This window comes from Capra hircus, chromosome 8 (assembly GCF_001704415.2).
Source record: "Capra hircus breed San Clemente chromosome 8, ASM170441v1, whole genome shotgun sequence".
In the NCBI taxonomy this organism is placed as follows: Eukaryota; Metazoa; Chordata; class Mammalia; order Artiodactyla; family Bovidae; genus Capra; species Capra hircus.
The window spans coordinates 62,213,662-62,234,976 of NC_030815.1; the positions used below are offsets into that span (position 1 = coordinate 62,213,662).

General features: G+C 48.4%; 1 protein-coding gene across 1 annotated transcript in view; it reads left to right on the top strand.

Moving 5' to 3' along the window:
- Window positions 1-21,315, top strand: part of CCDC180 (coiled-coil domain containing 180) — a 64,851-nt gene that overhangs the window by 25,676 nt on the left and 17,860 nt on the right. The window contains 16 exon segments of the mRNA XM_013966008.2: window positions 453-532; window positions 2,750-2,838; window positions 4,526-4,648; window positions 5,755-5,928; window positions 6,741-6,856; window positions 7,909-8,035; window positions 9,666-9,705; window positions 9,834-10,285; window positions 11,506-11,732; window positions 14,406-14,581; window positions 15,973-16,153; window positions 17,057-17,203; window positions 17,834-17,978; window positions 18,162-18,278; window positions 19,485-19,583; window positions 20,771-20,890. Of these exon segments, the coding sequence (XP_013821462.2) occupies window positions 453-532; window positions 2,750-2,838; window positions 4,526-4,648; window positions 5,755-5,928; window positions 6,741-6,856; window positions 7,909-8,035; window positions 9,666-9,705; window positions 9,834-10,285; window positions 11,506-11,732; window positions 14,406-14,581; window positions 15,973-16,153; window positions 17,057-17,203; window positions 17,834-17,978; window positions 18,162-18,278; window positions 19,485-19,583; window positions 20,771-20,890 (2,413 nt within the window).

A 21,315-nucleotide genomic window follows, 5' to 3' on the forward strand; every position in this document is an offset into this window, starting at 1 on the left:
TTCAATCCACCACATTCTTTTCAGTGACTACAGTAAAGAATTCATGTATTTTATTTAAGAAATTCCCTTTTGTTGGATATGAATGTTGTTTTTTATTTTTTGAGTGTTTATAAACAGAATTGTTAAGCAACTGTATTAATGTATAAACTTTGTATATGTTTTATATTGTCTCTGATTGGGTTCCTTGAAGGGGATTCCTGGGTTGTGTGATATAAACCATTTTTTTCCCCTTTAGGGAAATTCAGTTTTATTTTCTAAGTAGCAGGCTCACTGGTTTTAATAGACCTTTTCATGACATGTGTTCGGCACCAGAAAATCCCCAACAAGTCGTGTGTTTCTTCAGCATCTGTGTAGACACTCCCCTGGACCATTGTTCCTTGAAGATGCTACCAGTCTTGCTCACTGAGTGTTTTACTCAAGCATGGCTTACGTGTCACGCCTTCCTTCCCCAGTGACCTCCTGCCCCCCAATTACAGCAAAGCTCAGCTGACGGAATGGCGTTCTTCTCTCAACTCGTTGAACAAGCACCTCGGTGAGTGAGGTTTGTGGGATCCCACTCGGGTCTCTCCAGAGCTCTGTTCAAGCAGTAGCTTTGGAGCCATTTCAGTCTGTCAGCCAATTGTTTATGTCAGGGTCTATTACAAACTCAGAAATAGGTGGCAAGTCACTCCTGGGGAAGATGGGTGGGGGAGTGGAGGGAAGAGTAAGCTCTGGGGGTTCATATCGGATCCCAAGACCTTACCTGGAAGAGTCCCCCTCCTCCCACCACCTCTCACATCCCTGCCCAGCCCACAGGCATGGCAGCCCCATGCTCTGACCCCTGACCACAGCATGAGCTAGAGGGGTGACTCCAAGGCCAGATCCTGCATGTGTGAGGTGCGCTGCCCCTGCTGTGTGACCTTGGGGAAGTCATGGCCTCTCTCAGTCTCACATTCCTCTTCCATAAAGTAGGGATCTCAGGAGTAATAAAGATACCTACCTTGTGAGGTTAACATAAGAAACACATACAGTCCTGTGGTCCAGTCGTAGTTCAGTGCCTGGCTTATTAGGTGCTCAAGAATAAATGGTAATATTTAGAAATTCTCTATAACCAGGGTCCTCAAACTCCAACCCATCATCAGTAAATAAGTTTCACTGGGACACAGCTCTGCTCTATTTGTTTACATGTTGTCTCTGGCTGCTTCTGCTCTGTAACAGCAGAAATGAGTGGTTGTGGCAGAGACTGTATGGCTCTCAAAGCTGGAAATATTTACTATCTAGCAGAGTTTTCCAAGTCTTACTGTAGAATATATATAATACTCTCATCTCCTTTGAGATAACCCAGTGAAGTCAGTGGTGTCATTGCCCCCTATGATGGAGAAAGATTCAGAGGCACAGAGAGGTGAAGCATCCTGCTCAGGGTCACACAGCTAAGGAAATGTCACAGCTGGACTTGACCCGACTGCTTTGGTTAGTAGTACCCACCACTGCTCCCAAGACTCTCTATTATAATTGTATTATAACACCAAAGGTAAGAGCCCTGAGACCCTAAATAATAGCAATGGCTGCCATTCACTGGGCACCGCCTAGGAGTAAGCAAGTTGCTGGGTCCTGGTAACCAGCGGAGTGGATCTCTCTCGGGTGCCTCGAGTCCAGACCACGCAGGATATTACAGCAGGGAGTGAACAGATGACCAGCTACTTTAATTTGGATTTGGGACATAGCCTGGTTGAGGGTTATGTGAGACCTTGCCATGGAAGTGACCATCCAGTTGAAACCTGCAAGGCAAGTACAAGTTAGACACATCCAGGGGTCAGGGTAGCTTTCTAAGCCAGAAGACTACTATGTGGGAAGGCTGAGAGGCCAGACAGAGCTGGGACCTTTGGGGAAAAAGAGAAGAGGCCAAAGGGCCAGGCTGTGCTGGCCACATGGCCACGTGTGGGAGGCTGAACTTCATCCTGAAGGCAGTGGGAACCCAGTGGAAGGTTCTGAGCTGGGAGTGATAAGGTTGACTGGGGGCAGATCAGAGGGGAACAGGAACAGAAGCAAAGAAACCCTGGAGAGGGGGGCTCCATCACAGTGACTTCCTAGGAGGGGTGGGGACGTGCGGGCCTAGGCGGTGGCCCTGGAGATGGCAGAAACCAGCTTTACAGCCTCTCGTCACCAGTTCCACTGCACATCCACCCTCCCCAGCGTCCTCACTGCCCCCTAAGCTCCCTCCTCCCCAGCCTTTGTCAAGGAACAGCCACCACACCATCTCTGGGTCATCTTTCAGTTTCTGGAAGTGACAGGAACACTAAACCTCAGTTCCTTACCTTGGAAACCAAGAGTCACACTGAGGTGACTATAAACCAGAAACAGTAGGGAGGAAGAAGAGGAGAAAGATCAGTCGGTCACGTTCTGAATGTTCTGCTGGTCCAATCACTTCTTAAGGGATTCATCCCAGACACGATCTGTAAATGCTCTTAATTTGTACCTGGTTACTGTTTTGTCACTCAGTACAACTACCCCGAGAGAGTTTCATCAGCCTTGAAACTGAGTCAGGGGTCAGGATCAGAACAGAAAAATGTGGTTCCTCATTTGAGGCCCTTATCTTGGGGTATTGAGGACTTTGAGGTGAGGGAGACAGCACCCCCTGATGTAAATGATCCCCGCTCTGGAGGTGCGTTGCTGCGGAGAAGCCGCTTCCTGAGAGATGGGCAACCCCTCCTCCCGACCTTGCCTCTTCTGGAAGAGCTGCTGATGTGTTTTTTTTTCCCTGCCCATGGAGACACCTACCACATGGACTGCATGACGCGGATTCGCCTGCAGTACGAGAGGATCTGGCAGGAGTGCCTAGCCCAAGTGCAGAAGTGCAGGGTGGGTGTCCCTCCGGCCCTGCCCCTCTCCACCCTGCAGCCCCCGCTTTCCCTCCGCGTTGCTGTCTGGACATTCTGAAGCTGCTCCCTCAGCCTGGACTCCCCCCTCCCCAGCTGTTCCCACTTACCCCTCTGTGGCCCCCAACCTGACCGCCTCCAGGGAGCCTTCCTTGACCCTACAGACAAAATTTAGCACTCTGATCACCTCACCCTTCACTTGACCCTCTGTATCACTTGACTTTATTTATTCAGCGGCGGTTATGTCATGGGAGTTATTCTGCCAGTTCCCTTTTATAAACAGCGTTGCCACTGCTATCACACCCAACTTTACTCTCTACCCGTCAGCCTCTGTTCTTCACCCACCCGCCTCTGTTTGAGTGTGAGACAGTGAGACCTCCCACAACCCCCTTCAATGACAAGGCCTGGTTTCCTGAGGTATGAGGACATATTATGTCAAAAGGCCCCTTCCCTGCCTCCTTTGTAAGACTGTTTAGATGAAAATCCCCCACACCTAATCATTTTGAAGGTGGTCCAACATGCCGGCTGTGGCTGTAGGAGTCCCCAGGCCATGACGGTCCTGCCTGTAGGCCCCAAGACACTCCTGCTGCCCCACCCCTCACACGTGTGTCTGTCAAGCTTTGGCTCTGCCATCAGGACTCTGAACAGAGTTCAGGGGAGCAGAGGGCTTTCCAGTGCACCTCACCATGTGGTGCTATGGTCCCTGGGGGCTGTGCCACTCTCTTGCACCACTCTCATCAGATCCTGCAAGGTCCTACAGAGTGGGTGTCGCTGGCCCCATCTGAAGATGAGAAGACCAGTTTGCAAAAGATCCAGGGGCTGTCCCAGCCCACAGGACTCTGCCTGCTTGCTCTGGGGCCTTAGGGGACATCACATGCCTCCTAGTCAGCCCTTTAGGGACATCAGACCTTAGGAGTAAAGCCTGGAGGGAAGCCTTGTGCTCTAGAGAGCCTCCCCAAGACCACACCCCCAGCACTCACCTCCTCACTCACCCCTGCCCCTGGGGCTCCACGGCCCTGTGGCCCTAGTGTCAGTTCCTTGTGCCCCTGCTCACAGACCTCTGCTGGGCACATGCAGGGTGTGAGTGCTAAGGTCACCACGTACCCTAGGAGCACTTTGAGCCTGACAGAGGATGCCTGATGTTCCTGGGCAGCAGCATTGGATGTGTACAACTGGAGACACATTTCATGTTTTATAATAATTGGGGGAGGTTGATTTATTCTAGGTTTTGTGCATAAATCAAGTCTTTATTAATATAGAGAACTGGCTTTCCAGTTGGCATAACTTGAGAGCCCTGTCTGGCTTACAGCCATGCTGAGGATGTGTAGGATGGCAGTTTATGCCTGTAGGGTCAGAAGTAGGAGAGTTCAGATCCCAGGCCCACCACGTGCCAGGTATGTGCCCTCCAGCAAGTCCCTTCACTTCTCCCCAAGCTTTAGTTTCCTTATCTGCCAATTGGGGCTAGTGAGAACACCTTTGGTGGAGTCAGTAACCAGGGCCGGCACTCAGCACCTGGACACAGAGGGCAGATGAAGCTGGCCTGACTGGGCCACTGTGGGGGTTTTTGCCAAGGTTCGTGGAGATGGGTGGGAGGTTGGTCTTGGGGCAGGACCAGTCCTGAGGTGAAGCCCCCATCAGCCTAAGCCGGGCTCTGCCTCGTCCCCCTCCAGAAGCAGCTGCTGGACTGGAAGGCCTTCACTGAGGAGGAGGCAGAGAGCCTGGTGAGCCCGTCCTTCTTCCAGATGGTGGGATGTCTCCAGAGCAAGGTGGAGGAGGAGCTGGAGGTCTTGGATGTGCGTAATGGGATCTGTGCTGCTGGGGAGCAGGGTGGGGGTCGCCCGGGATGCTGGGCTGTGAGAGGAGTGGGAGTCCAGGGGCTTATGACTTTCTTGTCACTGGTGAGTGCCTCTGCCTTGTCATGGCCAGCCCTTCTGGAGCAATTCCCCCGCACCGCCAGGCGCTCCAGGCTCACCCCTGGCTCCCCGGCCACCCCCAGACTCCAGTCAAACACTCTCAGGCAGAGTGCCTCCCCAGGCCCTTGCCAAGCCTGGGTGCTAGAGATCACAAGGAGCAATTAGCCCGAGTCGCAGCTGCCTAGAGTCTGGAGCAGGATTCAGCAAATGTTTCCTGTAAAGGGCCAGGTGGTAAATATTTTAAGCCCTGTGGGGTGTCAGGTTTCTGACACAAATTCTCACTCTACTCTTATCACACAGAAGCAGCCCTAGGCAACACAGAAATAAAGGGGTATGGCTGTTTTTCAATAAAACTTTATTTCTGGACACTGAAGTTTGAATTTCACCTAATTATAACATGATTGATTATCTCCTTTAGGTTGTTTTTGTTTTTTCCCCAGCCATTTAAAAATGTAAAATCTGTGCTTAGCTCCCAAGGTTAAACAAAAAAGGCAGAGGGCTACATGTAGCTCATGGGCCATAGTTCGCCAACCCCAGACCCTCTGAGAGTATAAGAGACACATATGAAAGAGAGAGGGATGAGACTTGACCAGAAGGCTCTGGTGTTTGGCTCAAGTGCTGTGTCAGGGAGCTCCAAGGAAGGAGAGACGCCCAGGTCAAGATGGGCATGGCCCACTTGATGCCAGAGTGGTGCCTTTCTCCTTCCAGGCCCCGAACTCCCTCTTCAGTGGACAGGGATACAGGGCTAGAGACGGGACTGCATGTCAGCCAGTCTGAGGGTGTGGCCGTGGACAGACCAGAAATGCTGTCCCAGAGAAGGCAAGGCCGGATGTGAAGATAACCTTGAGGGATGGTGTCCCGACACCAGTCCCTGGAGATCTGGGCCTCCACGGGCTGGTGAGGGAGCCCCGCTCGACGGGCCCTTCTCCTTCCCCCGGGGGCTGGTTGACACTTAAAGGCCTCTCCTCTGGGTCCTGCCACCACAGCAATCCTTCGAGACCGTGGCGAAGCAGGCAGAGCAGCAGAGCTCAGACCTCTTCAGCTACTTCCAGGAGGCCGTGAACCTGTGGGAGACGCATCAGAGTGTGCTGTTGATGCAGGAGGTGGAGCTCGAGGAAAGGGTGGAGCAGCAGCGACAGAAGCACACGCGAGAGAACCAGGTGTGGCCCCGGCATCCAGGTAACCCCAACAGGACCGGAGCGAAGGGCCGCACCCAGATTGCCAGCTGCCCATGGCTCTGCCTGGGGGCCCATGAATTCAGCTAGCATTCAGATGCGAGAGGAAAGAGAAAGGGATTCAATACATATTTCACGCCATATTTTATTCTTGTGTGGAAATGAATCCCCAGTGTATCTTAGACTCAAACGTAAAACCTCAAGCTATAAAACTTGAGCAGATGAGAAAGTGAGGCTCACCTTGGTCATGGGGCTGGGGGGCAGTACAGTTCTGCTGGAATTAAGTCTGGACTGTGCAGTGAGTCCCAGATCCAGACATGTCTGTGATGGGGCTGGCCTGAGAGACAGACTCGGGGGCATGGAACATCTCCCTCTGGCAGTCATCCTGACCCCCAGGACATGAGCCGGCCCCCACCCACCTGCCTTCACATCGTCTAGGGGTGGAAGGGACGCCCTCAGCATCTGACATCAAGCACAGCACTGAGAAGGAGAGTGAGGAGTAAGTGTCTCTGGAAGGCGTGAGGGGGCCGGCCCAGGAAGGGTGAGGATAAGGGACTTGTCCCTGAGGAGTCCTATCTAAGTAGGGTCATCAGGGATTTAAAATAGAGAAGAACATTCCAGGCAGGGAGAAGAGCCCATAGGCCCAGAGCAGTGAGAGTAAGGATGGTGCTTCTTATGTAGAAAAGCCTGCCTGGGGCACCTGGACCTCATCTCCAGGGGCAGGGTCTCTGCATGTCACATCCTTTCTTGGCGCTCCGGTGATTCACGTCTGCTTCTATCCCTGGTGTGGCTGCCAGGCCCAGGAGGCTCATCTTGACAAGCTCTTGGATCAACTGAGGCAGCAAAGCTATGAGAATAACCTGAAGTCACACCTGGAAAAGGCCAAGGATTTTCTGAAGAATATGAAATGCAGGTAGGCAGACCAGACTCTAGAAGAGGATGGCCTAGAATTCATATTTAAGGTCAGAGGCTGGCTGCCTAGGAGCCTAACCTAAGGTTGCCTCCATCTTTAGAGAACATTGTGGTGTTTGCAGCTCTGCCCTCGGTCAACACAAAAGTTTTCAAGGAGAATTTTGAACAGAAAAATTTGTGGAGGGATGTTTCTGGGTCATGTAGTTTAAAAGTCAAGAGCATGGGTCCTCCCTGCTTAAATTTTAAAACATAACATGTTTTGTTAAAGAAAAAAAAAATTAACCAGTACAAACATATAGGAAATTCCCCTCATTTCTGCCCAACTCCTCCATTTTGTGGACATAGACATTTATAAATATTGGTATATATACACATGTAAAGTGTCTTTAAAATAAGAATCATTCTATAACTTTGTTTCATTTTTAAATGACCATCCATTCATTAATATGGATGCTTCATAATGATTTAACCATTCTTTAATTGATAAGCTTTTTAAGACTGGTGCCAGTCTTAAACTATCTTGTGAACTATCTGTGAACTATCTTGCATCTTTGTGCCCTTGTACAACTAATATTATAAGGGCTATTCACAGAAATGGGATTGCACTGCCAATTGATTGCAGTACTTAGATTCAGAAGTACATTTTAAGGCAAATAAATAACCCCCTGAACCTTGGTCTTCTTACCTCAGGGACAGATGAAATCTAGGGCCTTGGTTTTGGAGTGTTTGATGGGATGAGGTAGGTAAAGTTCTAGGACAGGGTTAGGACAGTAGACAGAAAGTGGGAACCTATATTACCATACGCAAAGAACTCTCCCTGTAGGTGTTTTCTAAATGTTCTACAAAGAGTATGTACTCTTTGTATGATCAGAAAAATAGCAAAACAAACCAAGGACTGTTAGTATAAAAGGAAACCTCCACAGCAGCTCTGCAAAGAACTCAAGGCCAGGTACTAGCCTACCTCCATGAGGTCCAAGGCATGGCTTTTGGCTGGGGTCCCTCACACCCAGCTGCCCCTCCTATTGACAGTACTTTCATCTCCCTTCCTTCCAGGTATGAGGCTTTTCATGGCCTCCTGACAAAGGAAGTGATGGAGTACCCAGTGATCATACTGAAGGAACTCAACTCCTACAGCTCCCACCTCAGCCGACACTTCTGTGTTCGTGAAATCTTTGAACAGGTATGGAAAGGGATATTAAAAAATCCCAGCTGCTCTCCGAGAAGCGAAGAGGAGAGGATGACTTCTAGCTCATATTTGCCTCAATAACACAGGCGAAGTTAGAGTCTATGCCAGGATATCAAGGAGTGAGAAACTAAAAGCATCTCCGGAAGAGACTATCTTTTTCTTAGACTCAGAGAGGTCAAAGGCTCAGAATCCAGGCCTCAAGTCTTGAATAGAATTATAATTAAAAGGCTGATTTTATAGGACTCTGAGTACTAGTCATCCAACTCACCATGCCGCATAACCATCCTAAAGTACAGCTCTGACCTACCCATTCTCCTGCTCAGAAAGCCTGCACCCGGTCTGCAGCCCCAACCAAACCCAGCCCACAGTCCCTGGATGATCATGGAGGCCCCACATCTGACTCCCGCCTGACTCTCCCTGCTTCAGCGAACTCCTCACCCTTCCTTTATGTGCCGCTGCCCCCTGCCCTGCCCTCACCCTGCTCCTCTGCTGGGATTCCTCTGCCTCTACACACCCCAAACCCCCACAGACCTCCAGCCACCACCAGTGACAAGACCCCACCCACTCAATCTGGCCTTCTGTCCCCTTCTTTACCCCGCCACCTCTCCTCTCTGAATGTGCTTGTATGTTGGTTGCTGTCAGATGCAGGAGTGAAGGGCACCCTGCTGGAAGGTGTTTCCTGTGAGGCAGGTGTGGCCTCCTGTCTTTCATCCAGCTTTGATTGCCCTCAACAGTGTCCTGCACATAATTCAGACACACCGAGTGCTTCCTGGTAAATGCAGGAACACCTGGAGTGCTCTGCTCTGACTCCCAGAGGTGGCTCTTTTTGCACACATGCACCCAGAGTTTTGCACGGCCAGGGCGGAAGGTACTTGTGGTGGACGCTGAACCGGGCTCGGGTTCCCAACAGATGTGGGGTTCCTGACTCCTCAGAGAAGCCTCCTCTCAGCAGAGATCCCTGTCCCAGTTGCTCGTAAATGCATCGTGTGGCACCTGGGTTGAAGTGAAACTCAAGCTGTCCAGAGGTGGAGCTCTGAGATCAGTCTGGTTACCTGGGTTAAAATGGAGATGCCGCTGTGTTGACAGTAACACAGGAAGGACCTGGGTCCATAGGGTTTCAGGGACTTGTCCAAGGTCACCCCACTTGTGAGCTAGAGTTCCAGTCCACTGCTATCAGTGACACACTATTTCTACAACTTCACCCACAGCCAATGAAACAGGGAATGTGTAGAGTGAAGAGGGGCCTCCCAGGTCACGTACATCATGATCGCTGTGTATGTTTACATCCAGCAATGGGTGCAGCAGACTCCTGCCCCTTGGATGCCTCTCTCCCTATATACTTTCTTGTTCTTTGCTCCAGATCACTATAAAAAATGTCAGAAAGAGGGTTTATTCTGTGATTTTCATTGTATGATAAAAAAAAAAACTTTGCTAATGTGCTTGGGATTAAGGAAAGCTGATCAGGAACACCCTGCTCACCCCTGTGAAATAAGTGGTCAGGGCCTGCATCAGATGTAGAAGGCAGGGAGGAGGGGGCTTTTCCTTAAAGAAAAGAGACGCCCTCAGAAGTGGCACATGAGGAAGGCAGCACTGCGTATTCAGTGTCTGTGTTTTTGCCTCGTAGAACTTGGAGGGAGAAGTCGTTTTCCAGTGGAGGGAACCAGGTAACATTTTTACAATTCAAGTCTGAGTCCCCCCAACTTCACGCTTGTGTATCTGGGGGCTAGGGAGGCCCAATCAGGCTGCACTGGCAACCTGTCTCTTCCTGTGCTTTGGGGCTGATCATCAACAGAACCACATGAAAAGCAATTCCAGAAGAGAATGAGAAGGCCGAGAGGAAAACGAAAGTCCAAAGCAAACACGCGCAAAGGTGATGAAAGCGACAGCAGGACGAGTGCCCTCAAGCCAGCAGGAGAGATAGAAGAAGAAGATCAAGAGGTCGAGTCCTCCACCACACAAGAGGTGGCCCTGAGCCCACAGAAGTCCGTACTGAGTGAAGAGACGGAGGAGTCCAGGGAGGAATCTATTTCAGGACTGGAAGAAATACAGGTTGAAAGAGACAGCTCCTTGAGATCACCCCCAAACCAGGCCAGTGTGATGGTTCACGAAGAAGAAGAGGAGGAGAAGAAGGAAAAGCTGGAGGAGGAGAGGGAGGAGGAGGAGGAAGAGGAAGAGGAGGAGGAGGAGGAGGAGGAAAAGGAGGAAGAGGAGGAGGAGGAGCAGAGGAGCTCGTCTGTGGAGGAGGTAGGCCAGCAAAGGCTCACTCTTGGGTTTGGAAAATGTGCTGTGTTCACTCTCTGTGTCCCTAGCACAAGCCAGGGTCCCCAGTGGCGCAGTCTCCATTAGGCTCCGTCTAAAGAATAACAAACATATGTACACTTTTCATTGCTGGCAACAGAGATCCCATTCTCATGTCCCGGAAATAGTTTTTAAACTTCACCTTCCTGTCCTCACATCCCATCTTGCAACCTACTCTGTATCCCCCCCTTGACTCTTCCTCATCCCTCCCAGGTCCTCTCTCTTCTCCCAGCTCCTCTTTATTGTAGAGACCAACTTAGCTGCTCCATCCCTTCTCTCTTCCCATTCTCTGATTGTGTAAGAACAAAGATCCATATCCAAGTTGGCAGACAGCTCTCCTTAGAGTGCAGGGAAATGACTCTCATATGAATAAATCTCATCCTCAAAACACATTCAGACTCACAGAACAGTTGAATTCCATAATCATGAAATTGCAAAGACTCTTTTCCTATAGTGCTGTGGAAGAATTGGCATATGAGACCTCTGAACAGGGACCGCAGGCAGGTAATAGCAAAGAGGGCTGGACACCAAGTATGAAATAGTGAAGTGGTGAAGACTACTGTCTTAGCCTGTTCAGGCTGCTGTGATGGAATACCATAGACTGGGTGGCTTATAAGCACCAGAGATGTATTTCTCACAGTAATGGAGGCTGGGAATTCAAGATCCAGGCACTGGCAGCTTCAGTGTCTGATGAGGGCCTGCTTCTTGGCAATAAACAGCTCTTTTTTTCTCTGTGTCCTTACATGGTGGAAGGGACAAGCTCTCTGAGATTTCGTTTTTAAGGGCACTACCCCCATTCATGAGGGAGGGCTCTGCCTACTTGCCCTAATAACCTCCCAAAGTCCACCTCCAAATACCAGCACAATGGGGGTGTGGATTTTGGAGAGATGCCAACGTTCAGTCTATGGCGACCATGCAGCCATTATTCAGTTCCAGCCAATGATGCCATCTGGGAATGTAGGCTCAGAATTGCCAGATTTTTTTATTTTTAAGAGAAATCAGAAATCCAGATTTTTAGGAGGCAACTCCCTATTTTAAAAGCATTATATGGGCAAAATATAACCATAGACAAGTTTCATCCCACAGGTTTACAACCTCTGATGTCAGAGGACCTATTACCAAGTCTGTTCAATGACGGCAAGTGTAAAGTCTTGTTTTCTGCTTAGGTCAAAGCCCAGGAGGAGAGTCTAGGGGAGATCTCCCAGGACGAGATGGAGTTCTTCACAACCTCCAGTGGGAACACTTACTTTGTTTTCCTACCCCTGAAACAAGAAGAAAACAGCAAGACACCCCATGCCAACCTTCCTGCCATTCTCTTCAAGGACATTTCCAGTGCCAGGGTCTTAGAAGAAGTGATCATTCCATCCAGACTAGTTTTAGAGATTAAGAAACAGTGAGTGAAAATCCCTTTCATTCTCATTCAAGTTTTATTAACAAGGTGAAATATAATAATGAAAGGTTGGACTAGTTTCAGATGGAAAAGAAAGCAAATACCATATGCTAACACATATATATGAAATCTAGAAAGACAGTACTGATGTACCTTTTTGCAGGGGGCAGCAAGCATTCTAACTTCTGAATTAGTTTTGCTTGTTTGTGAATTTTATTTAAATGGAATCACACAGAGTGTATTATTTTATATCCAGGTTCTCCTGGTGAACATGTGTATATATTTCTGTTAGATATGTAACTAAGAGTGGGTTATTGGGAAATTGACTTATATGTGTGTCCATCTTGAGGAGATATGACCAAAAGATACTACCAAAGAGTTGTCAAAAGTGGTTTAACAGTTTGCAGCAATATTTGAGAATTCCAGTTGCTCCATATCCTCACTTGGTATTGTCAGTGGTTTTTATTTTAGCCGTTCTGGTGTGTGCTTCATCGTGGTTTTAATTAGCATTTTCCTGATGAGTAACAATGTTGTGCACCTTGTTATATACTTATTGGCCATTTAATCATCTTTCTGTGAAATGCCTCATCAAATTCTTTGCCAATTTATTTTGTGGTAGATTACCTTTTTTCTTACTAATTTATGTGAGTTAGTTGTCTGCGTTAGACTGGAGTTTTTTTGTTAGTTAAATATGTGGTGAATGTTCCTACCCTCTCTGTACTTGTCTTTTTTTTACTCTTGTAAAGATATCTTTTGGTGAAAATATATCTTTTTAGTAAGGTCTTAGTCATCAATTTTTCCACTAGGGTTAGTGTGATTTCTGCCTTCTCTAAGAAATCTTTGCTTGCTCCAAGGTCGTGAAGATACTCTCCTGTGTTATCTAATGTAATAAACTTTCATAGTTATTTGTAAAATTCAACTGGAATTGATTTTTGCTTATGTGCGTGGTAGGAGTCAAACTCATTTCTATCCTATATGAATAGCCAGCTAAAGCCAGGCGATTTGAGAAGACTCTCCTCTCTCCACTGCTCTGCTAGGCCTCCCCTGACTGATGGTGTGTGTGCCATGTACTCAGTCATGTCCAACTCTCTGCTGCCCCATGGACTGTAGCCCACCAGGCTTCCCTGTCCCTGGAATTTTCCAGGCAAGAATATTTGCCTGGGAATAGGTTGCCATTTCCTACTCCAGAGGATCTTCCTGATGCAGGGACCCCGACTGATTACCATAGCTTTATACTAAGTCTTATTATCTGGTTGTGTAAGTCTTCCAGACTTGATTTCTCCAGAATTGTCTTGACTATCCTTGGCCCTTTGTATTTCTATATAAATTTGAAATCAACTCATTAGTTTCTGTAAGAAAACATCTGCAGAGCTTTTAATTGTTATTGTATTGAATCTATAGATACATTTGGAGAGAACCAACATCTTAATACATAGCCAAGAAAATCATGCTGCATTTCTAACAGGATGAAATGATCAACTGGCAAAAATATTTGCAGTTCACATCTCAGTCAAAGGACCTTGTGTTCCCAATAAATAAAGTGCTCCCAGAAATTAATAAGAAAAAGTACAACTACATACTAGAATGACAGGCAAAAGATATTAGTGGATGGTAGACAGGAAAAGACATTTAATAGTCTTGAACTCATAAAAAATATGCTCAATCTCAGTCATAATATGACAACATTGTCAGATTCAAGAGTTTGACAATACAATCTGAAGCTATGGAGAAATTGTTGTTCAGTCACTATATTGTGTCTGACTTTACAAACCCATGGACTGCCGCATGCCAGGCTCCTCTGTCCTCCACTATCTCCCAGAATTTACTCAAATTCATATCCAGTGAGTCAATGATGCTATCTAACCATCTCAGCCTCTTCCTCCCCCTTCTTTTACCTTCAGTCCTTCCCAGCATCAGATCTTTTTGATGAGTTGCTATTTGCACCAGGGAGGCCAAAGTATTGGAGCTTCAGCTTCAGCATCAGTCCTTCCAATGAGTATTCAGGGTTGATTCCCTTTAAGATTGACTGGTTTGATCTCCTTGCTGTCCAAGGGACTCTTCAAGAGTCTTTTCCAGCACCATAATTTGAAAGCATCAATTCTTTAGCACTCAGCCTTGTTTATGGTCCAACTCACACCTGTACATGACTACTGGAAAAATCTTTGACTATATGGACCTTTGTCAGCCCAGTGATATCTCTGCTTTTTAATACACTGTCTGAGTTTGTCATAGATTTTCTTCCAAGGAGCAGGCATCTTTTATTGTCATTGCTGCAGTCACCGTCCATAGTGAGAAATGGAGGAATAGGAACTTTTATTCATTGTCTTGCAACAGAAGCAGTTTGGCCATATCTACCAGATCCACAAATGTATTTCAGGTTTTGATTCAACAATTCCCTTTCAGGGAATTTATGCTATAGAAATTATTCTACCCTTGACATATGTATGAGGTTACACGTTTCAGTCTTCTTGATAAGAACAAATGAATGGAAACCATGCCATGTCCACCAGCCAGGGGATCTGGCTAAATGAATGATGGTCCACCCAGAAAAAGAAATACAATGTAGTGGGAAATTAAATAAGAAATAAGGAGTGGAAGAGGGAAGCACTTTATATATCAACCTGGAGAGATCTCTCCCTGGTCACAGTTGCTAACCCTCACCGGTCTCTCCCTCAGGCTTCGAACTGGCTTTTTTGAGCACTTGGAGAAATGGTTTGACCAGTGTTCCGTCAATGCTCGGGTCATCATGGCCAGCAAGATTGATGAGCTGGATTCAGAACTGGAGCTGTGTCTGCACCTGCACCAGCCAAGAGCCCAGCACATTGAGAAGGACATCCACAACGTGAGGGCAGGTACTGTGGCTCTGCATTCATTAGGCAGCCCCGCTTTGCAACATGCACTGCTTAGCATGTTGTCATCACACACTGGAAGATGTGTGTGAGGGTTCACACCACCCAGGCTGGCAGAGAAGGTTGTATCCAGAATCCTCATCTAAGATTTTTTAAAGGGGGCGTTAGATGCTGAAATGAAGAGTATTGTCTTATTTTAGCTTTACGGATCCCAGATACATTCTCGCACCTGTCATTCACACTTTCATGATGGATGCCCTAGAGGCAGGCCTGTAGGTCAGGAATCGGAGCTAATAGGCTCAACCTCTCTAGCTGTATGACTCTGAGAAGGTTACGTGACCTCTCTGATCCATTCCTAACCTCCTGAGGGCATTTTGGTGGTGGTAATTAACTCCCCTTGAAGTGGTACAGTGCGGAATCATGAACAACTGGTATAAGCCAGAGTCTCCAAAAGTGGTAGCCATTATTTTCAGCTCATAATTTTTAATACCTAAAAAGACATGCCATTTCTAAGGCAGAAGCCTCCATTATTTGGGAGGAGGGCACTTTTATTTGAAAGCTTCAGTGGTGCCCATCAGGTTTTCACTTGAGTCATACTTTAAACTTCATTATAGATCCTGAGAGCTTCCTGTCACCTTAGGAGACCTGCTTGACTTTTTGGGACCTTGTTGTCCTCATCTGGGAAATGTGTGCATTAAATATAAATATAAACAAAGATGCTCCCTGAAGTCCGGTTTCCTTTCTCTTCCCTGGCTCCTGGCCCAATGCACAATGTGAAAATGGAGGCCAGAGAAGCGAAGCCCCAGAGTCCCGCCATTTGTTTTTGGCAGAGCTGAGCCCACAGCACATCCTCCACTCTAGGCAGTAGGAGGTCAGATGAGGTAACCCAAGGCTCTCTGCTAGCTCTTAAGGCCTATAATGGAGCTCTTAAAGTCCGCCATGATTCAGGCTTATTGGAAATGAGTAACTACTGATATAAAGAATCAGATGCCAACTGCCAAACTTTGTGTTGGTCTTTTGCTCCCAGACCCTCTCACCAAAATCCCTGCCCTCCCCAACATCCATCCCACCTGCTCCCAGGGTGGGAGATGCTCTCCTAGCTCCCAGGCCTTGTTCCCTTCTGCTACAGGCAGGGTATTTCCAGCACTCACAGCCAACCAGAGCCTCCTCTCCAACTAAGGACACTGGGACTGTCTCAGATTGGTTCCCCTGAGATCTGAGTCCACTCCCAGGCTGAGCCCTGGGGAGGGCAGTGGGGACTGGACCTTGGCCTAAAAAGTCCTTTCTCTGTAGCTAGCCTGGGAGAGGCAGGTCACTATCCAGGAGAACACTGTCCTGAGCTGACCCAGGGTCCCAGAGGACCTCAGCCCCCCCGCCCCTGTGTCCTCTTTCAGCTGAGCTCTTGCTTCATCAAGAACGGCTGGACAGCCACTGTGCAGGGGTGATGGAGACACTGAGGAAGGAGAGGATGATGTTCTGCCAGTTCCAAGAAGAGCAAAACTTGAAGAGCAAACACTTCCGCCGCAAGATTTCTGACATGGAGCACATCTTCTTGAACGCCACCAAGAGCCAGAAGTAAGGGTCCTGGGGGACTCAGTCATGGCCTGGCAGCCCTGGAACCCTGGCCAGATGCCTGTGCTCAGAGAAGCAGTCCTCCCATCCGCTGTGGACAGCAGAAGAGTCGGGATTTCCAGAAGGATTTTCATCTCGTCATGAGAGTAGGAGTCCAGCTACAGTGACGCATCTGGCCAGGGGCTTGGTTCTGGGGGTGGGGGAGCAGCCAGAGAGAGAAAAGGGTGCAAATGTCAAGAGTGCAGGGATACAAATGATGTGCCCTGACAGGTCCATGGTGGGAAAGACCCAGGGAGATCAGGACGAGCTTCCTGCAGGAGGCCCTAGGGCATGGAATGGAGGGAGGTGAGGAGGAGGCAGAAGTCTCCCACCAGAGGGGAGCACTGACCCAGCTCCAGGTGGGGATGTGCTCCGGGTAGAACCAGGGTTTCCTGGAAGGCCATTCAGGGGTTTGGGTGAGGCCCCGGAAGGCCTCCATCTGGTCACAGGTGAGGAAACTTCAGAGGGGTCTGTACCGTGGTCAGGTACCCAAGAGGCAGCTGGTTAGGGTAGACTGGGATGTAAAGAGGAAACCCGCAGGCTGCTCTTTCCGGAAGTCCCAGGGCATAGGAGCCACATTTCTGGGAGTTAAGAGAGGGTGGCGATAAGGGGAGGACCTGAGGATTCTCTTAGCAATTTGGTGGCAGGAGCCAGACTGAAGAGAGGTGCCCTCCGACCCAGCTCACTGAGAGTCCCACACTGTGTCTGCACACACTGGCATTCTGAACTTCCTTCTAAGGCCTCTTTGTCTACCCAGTGAAGACAGGCATGGTTCTGGTGACCGCACAGCTGGGCACGGTGCTCAAGTCATCTCCCAGGCTGCCCTCCCGTGCCCAGGTCACCACCCTGCCCTCCTGTGTCCCCCAGGCTGGTGACTCTCAGCAGCACTCTGCAGCGGGAGCTGCTCAGCTACGTCGACGTCATCCAGGTGTCGCTGCGCAGCTTCCGCCAGTACCTGGAAGAGAGCCTGGGCAAGCTGCGCTACACCAACATTGAGTTCATCAAGCACTGCAGGTGGGAGCCAGCATCCGGGCCCCCTGTGGGCCTCTGGGCTCTCTCTGTTGAGAGGTGGTCTTGTTTGCCTCTTCATTTTTCAATTATGACAAAATATCCATAACATAAATCTGTCCACTTTAACCATTGTATGTGTAGTTCAGTGGCATTAAGTACGTTCACGTTATTGTACAACCATCACCACCATTCATCTCCAGAACATTTTCACCCTCACAACTGAAGCTCTAAACACTAACTGCCTGTTTAGCCTTTCTTCAGCCGCTGGGAACCACTATGCTATTAGTATTTTCAGTCTCTGTGAATTTGACTACTCCAGGGGCCTCATAGAAGTGAAATCACAGCACATTTGTTCTTTTGTGTGCTTGACTTTTTCACTTAGCATAATGTCTTCAGTGCTTATCCGTGTGTCAGAATTTCATTCCTTCTTAAAGCTCAATAATATTCCACTGTGTATGATGTGTTTATCCGTTCATCCCTTGATGGACATTTGGGTTGTTTCCCTGCTTGTGTCCTTGAATTTTTCCATGATCTTGTACTTTTAATCCAAAGCCTTGTCTGCCACAGTAGTGGGGATGGGTGGAATGGTTCAGGGCTGATCAATGGCTTTTATTTCTTCCAAATTATTTTCAGATTGTTTTCAGAGGGAGGCAACTTTTCTTCTGAAGAAATTGACTCACTGTGTCATCGACTAGAGAAGGAAGCTGCCCGGATAGAGTTTGTTGAAAATTTAATCATGATCAACATGGAAAAAATGGAGAGTGATTACCTGGACCAGGTGAGTAGGCCACACCCTAGCCAGACTCCTGTGACACCCAGTTACATAGTTGCCTTGCTCACTGCCTAATAGGCCAGTTAAGCCCCCTTTCCACCCATTAATTGGGCCTGTCCCCCTCTACTTCCTAAATTCCAAAAATTCCAAATTAAGCCCCACTCCTTTACTTTTTTCTCTTTCTTTAAGGCTAATGAGTTCATCAGCAAGTTTGAAAGTAAATTCCATAACCTGTCCGTGGACCTTATTTTCATAGAGAAAATCCAGCGCTTGCTGACGAATCTGCAAGTAAACATCAAGTGCGAGGTAGGACAGATGCATTCTCCATCTGCTGGATGTTTATCACACACCTGCACCCCAGGCACTGTCCCAGGTGCTGGGGATACAGCCGCGGTCTCTGCCCCCTGGGACTTGCACTCCGGCCAGGAAGTCAGAGGTTAAATCATAATAGCTTCTAACATGCACTGAGCTATCATGCAGCATGCATCTTAGTGGGCTTATTTTGATGAATTATATGAGTCCTTGCAAGAGCTGTTCTTAGCCCATTTTAGAAATAAAGAAATTGAGGCAGAGAGTCATTAAGAACACAATGTTCCTAAATTGTGGGGCCAACGTGTGAACCCATGTCTGTGACACCGGAAATTCAGGAAATGCCAGGCTATTTGGGCTACAGAAGACAAGAGGGCCGCATAAGTTGTGTGGGGACATAGAGGAGAGGATTTCATCTGGACTGGGGAAGTAGTGCTTCCCAAGGCTTGATGGAGGAGGAGGAGCCAGCCAGGCAGGACGGTGTGGAGCAGTGTCCTGGAGAGATCATCAAAAAAAACCCTGGGGGAGTTGGAGCCAAGGAGAGAGAGAGAGAGCTCAAAGAAGAAAACGCTGGGGGTGCAATGCGGCTGAAGCCATGGCTGGTTCAGCAGGGCCCCATGAGCTGGGCTCAGCGGCACTGGAGTGAGGGTCAGGCCAGTGGGGATAAGGGTGCTATTGATTACAATTTTTTAAGCTGCAGTAAAAACTTTTTTTAAGCTGAAAAGTTTCTTCAAAAACATCACTTTGATGGCTTCTCTCTCCCGAATGTGTTGCCATTTTTATTTGACCATTCCTTTTTGGAGGAATTCTTAGTGGGTTTCACTTTACTGGAAGCCCTGATGATGTTCATAGGGTGCCTCCCAGAGCTAGAATTCCTGGGCTAGAGCAGGAGTATTTTAAGGCTCTTTATGCTTTCCAGGTGGCTTGTACAGATACCCCCTCACCAACAGGGCCTGAGTGTGTCCTCCTAACACCCTCAACCAGTACTGCAGATCACCAGTTTTATTTTTGAAACTTATTTATTTGGCAGAAAAAAAAATCTTTTAAATTTGCATTGGTCTAGTTTCTAATACAGCTTTGCATTTTCCCTCCGATTTCATTTTTCTCATATTTAATCCATCTCTCAGATAATGATTTGCTAAACTTTTTCTTGATCAAAATAAGTATTCTGGAAGTTAATCTATGAACCGCTGGTTTTTCTAGGTGGCAAAATCCAATTTGCAGACAGAGGGATTAAATTCTTCTCTAGAACAACTTCAAAGCAAGGTACAAATGTGCCGAAGCTCCAAAGGGAGTAAACAAGTAAGTGTTCAGTAGATGCTAAGCTGTGGATAGTAAAGATGCATGCTAGAATTGTTAACTGGAAATAAACTCACATCTGTGGTCTAGAATTCTCTACCACCAGCAGGGCCTCTGAGCCTTCCTTCTTCACCTCTATTTTATTCAATGGAATTAAGGAAGAGAAGAGAAACCAGCCATTGCCCCTGGCCCCCAGCACCTCCCTGGCAAGCATGTTGAGGCCAGCAAGCATGGGGGCTTGAATCTGGCCACCCTCCCACTCTGATGTCACGACGCCTCCCTCCTTATAATTAGAAAGCAGCCCTGGATGAGTAACAGAAGCAGGACTCTTCCCTCTGAACAACCATCTTTTGTTTGATTTTCCCTTTGTTTTGACCAGTTTGCATAAACTGATTACTTCCATTTTCTATGTATAAATGGTGAAAAGTCCAAATTGGAATGAAGTCTGAGAGAAGTGAGGTTCGAAGTGCCTACCAGGCCCTGATCAGCAAAGCAGGTCTCTGCATGTTTACATTGTTGACTTGCTTGTTCTCCTGCCTCTAGTGCCTGTCTCTGTCCCCTGTGACACCCCTGTGGCCAGCGTGTCCTGGCCACTCTGAGTACTTTTCTCCCCAGCCCAGCCAGGCACTTGTAAACCTGGTGTCCTGGCCAGAAGATCTTTTCTCTTTCGTTTCAGTAGCCGAGTTGAAGTTTTATCATTGTTTGTTGTTGTTTAGTTGCTCAGTTGTGTCCGACTCTTTTGCTACCTCATGGCCTCTGAGGCCATGGCTCCTCTGTCCATGGAATACTCCAGGCAAGAAAACTGGAGTGGGTTGCCCTGCCCTTCTCCAGGGGATCTTCCTGACCCAGGGACGAAACCCGGGTCTCCTGCACTGCAGGCAGATTCTTTACCTATCCTCTGAGCCACCAAGGAAGTCAAGTAAGTTTAAAACATTAGCTCAGAACAAACCCATAGAACCAGGAATAGAACTCCTGATGCCCCATCGAGGAAGGACCCGCTGCCCCAGTAGAGTCACCCAAGAGAGCTGGCCAGGGCTCCTCATTCCTCCAGGGCCCTCCCTGCAAGAGGGGGCCCTCCCTGGATCCAAGAGGTGTCCTCACCAGCCAGCCAGTTCCCGCAGTCCACATGAAGTCAGCCTGCCCACCTGCAGCCTGCTTCCTGTGGCTTTTTTCTTCCATGTTCTCACTAGGTAGTGAGCACAGAAGACCTCCTTGGCCTTATTCGAACTTGGAAAGAAAAACTGAGCCAAAGGATTGAATATCTCAACTGCAAGCTGGACACGATATCCATGACTCACCTGGTCTTTCCCGTAAGGAAAGGGATGGGGCAGCCACGGGGAAGAGTATCTGAGCTGTGGGGGCTGGGCTGGGCTCCCAGGTGTCCCACAGGGTTCAGCAGATCCCAGGGAGAGAAGACCTCCCAGGCCCCTGCTGGACATCAGGCCTGCAGGGATGCCTTAGAAAGGCCACAGACTGTGGAATCAGATCTGGGTTCACATACCATATGGGCCACTTCCATGCACTGGTCCCTTCAGAGATCCATCACCTCCTGGCAGCACCTCCCCACCTCATCAGGACTCTCAGCTCGCAGGGAAGTCTCACCTCTCAGCCTCCTCCTTCGCACCCGCTCCCATTAGCAGCCGCCAGCTTCTCCCCATCCCACTCCCACTACCTGTCCAAGCCCCCCATCTTTTGTGCATGTGGCTCTCCTGATCCTCTCACTTCCCTCTGTGAC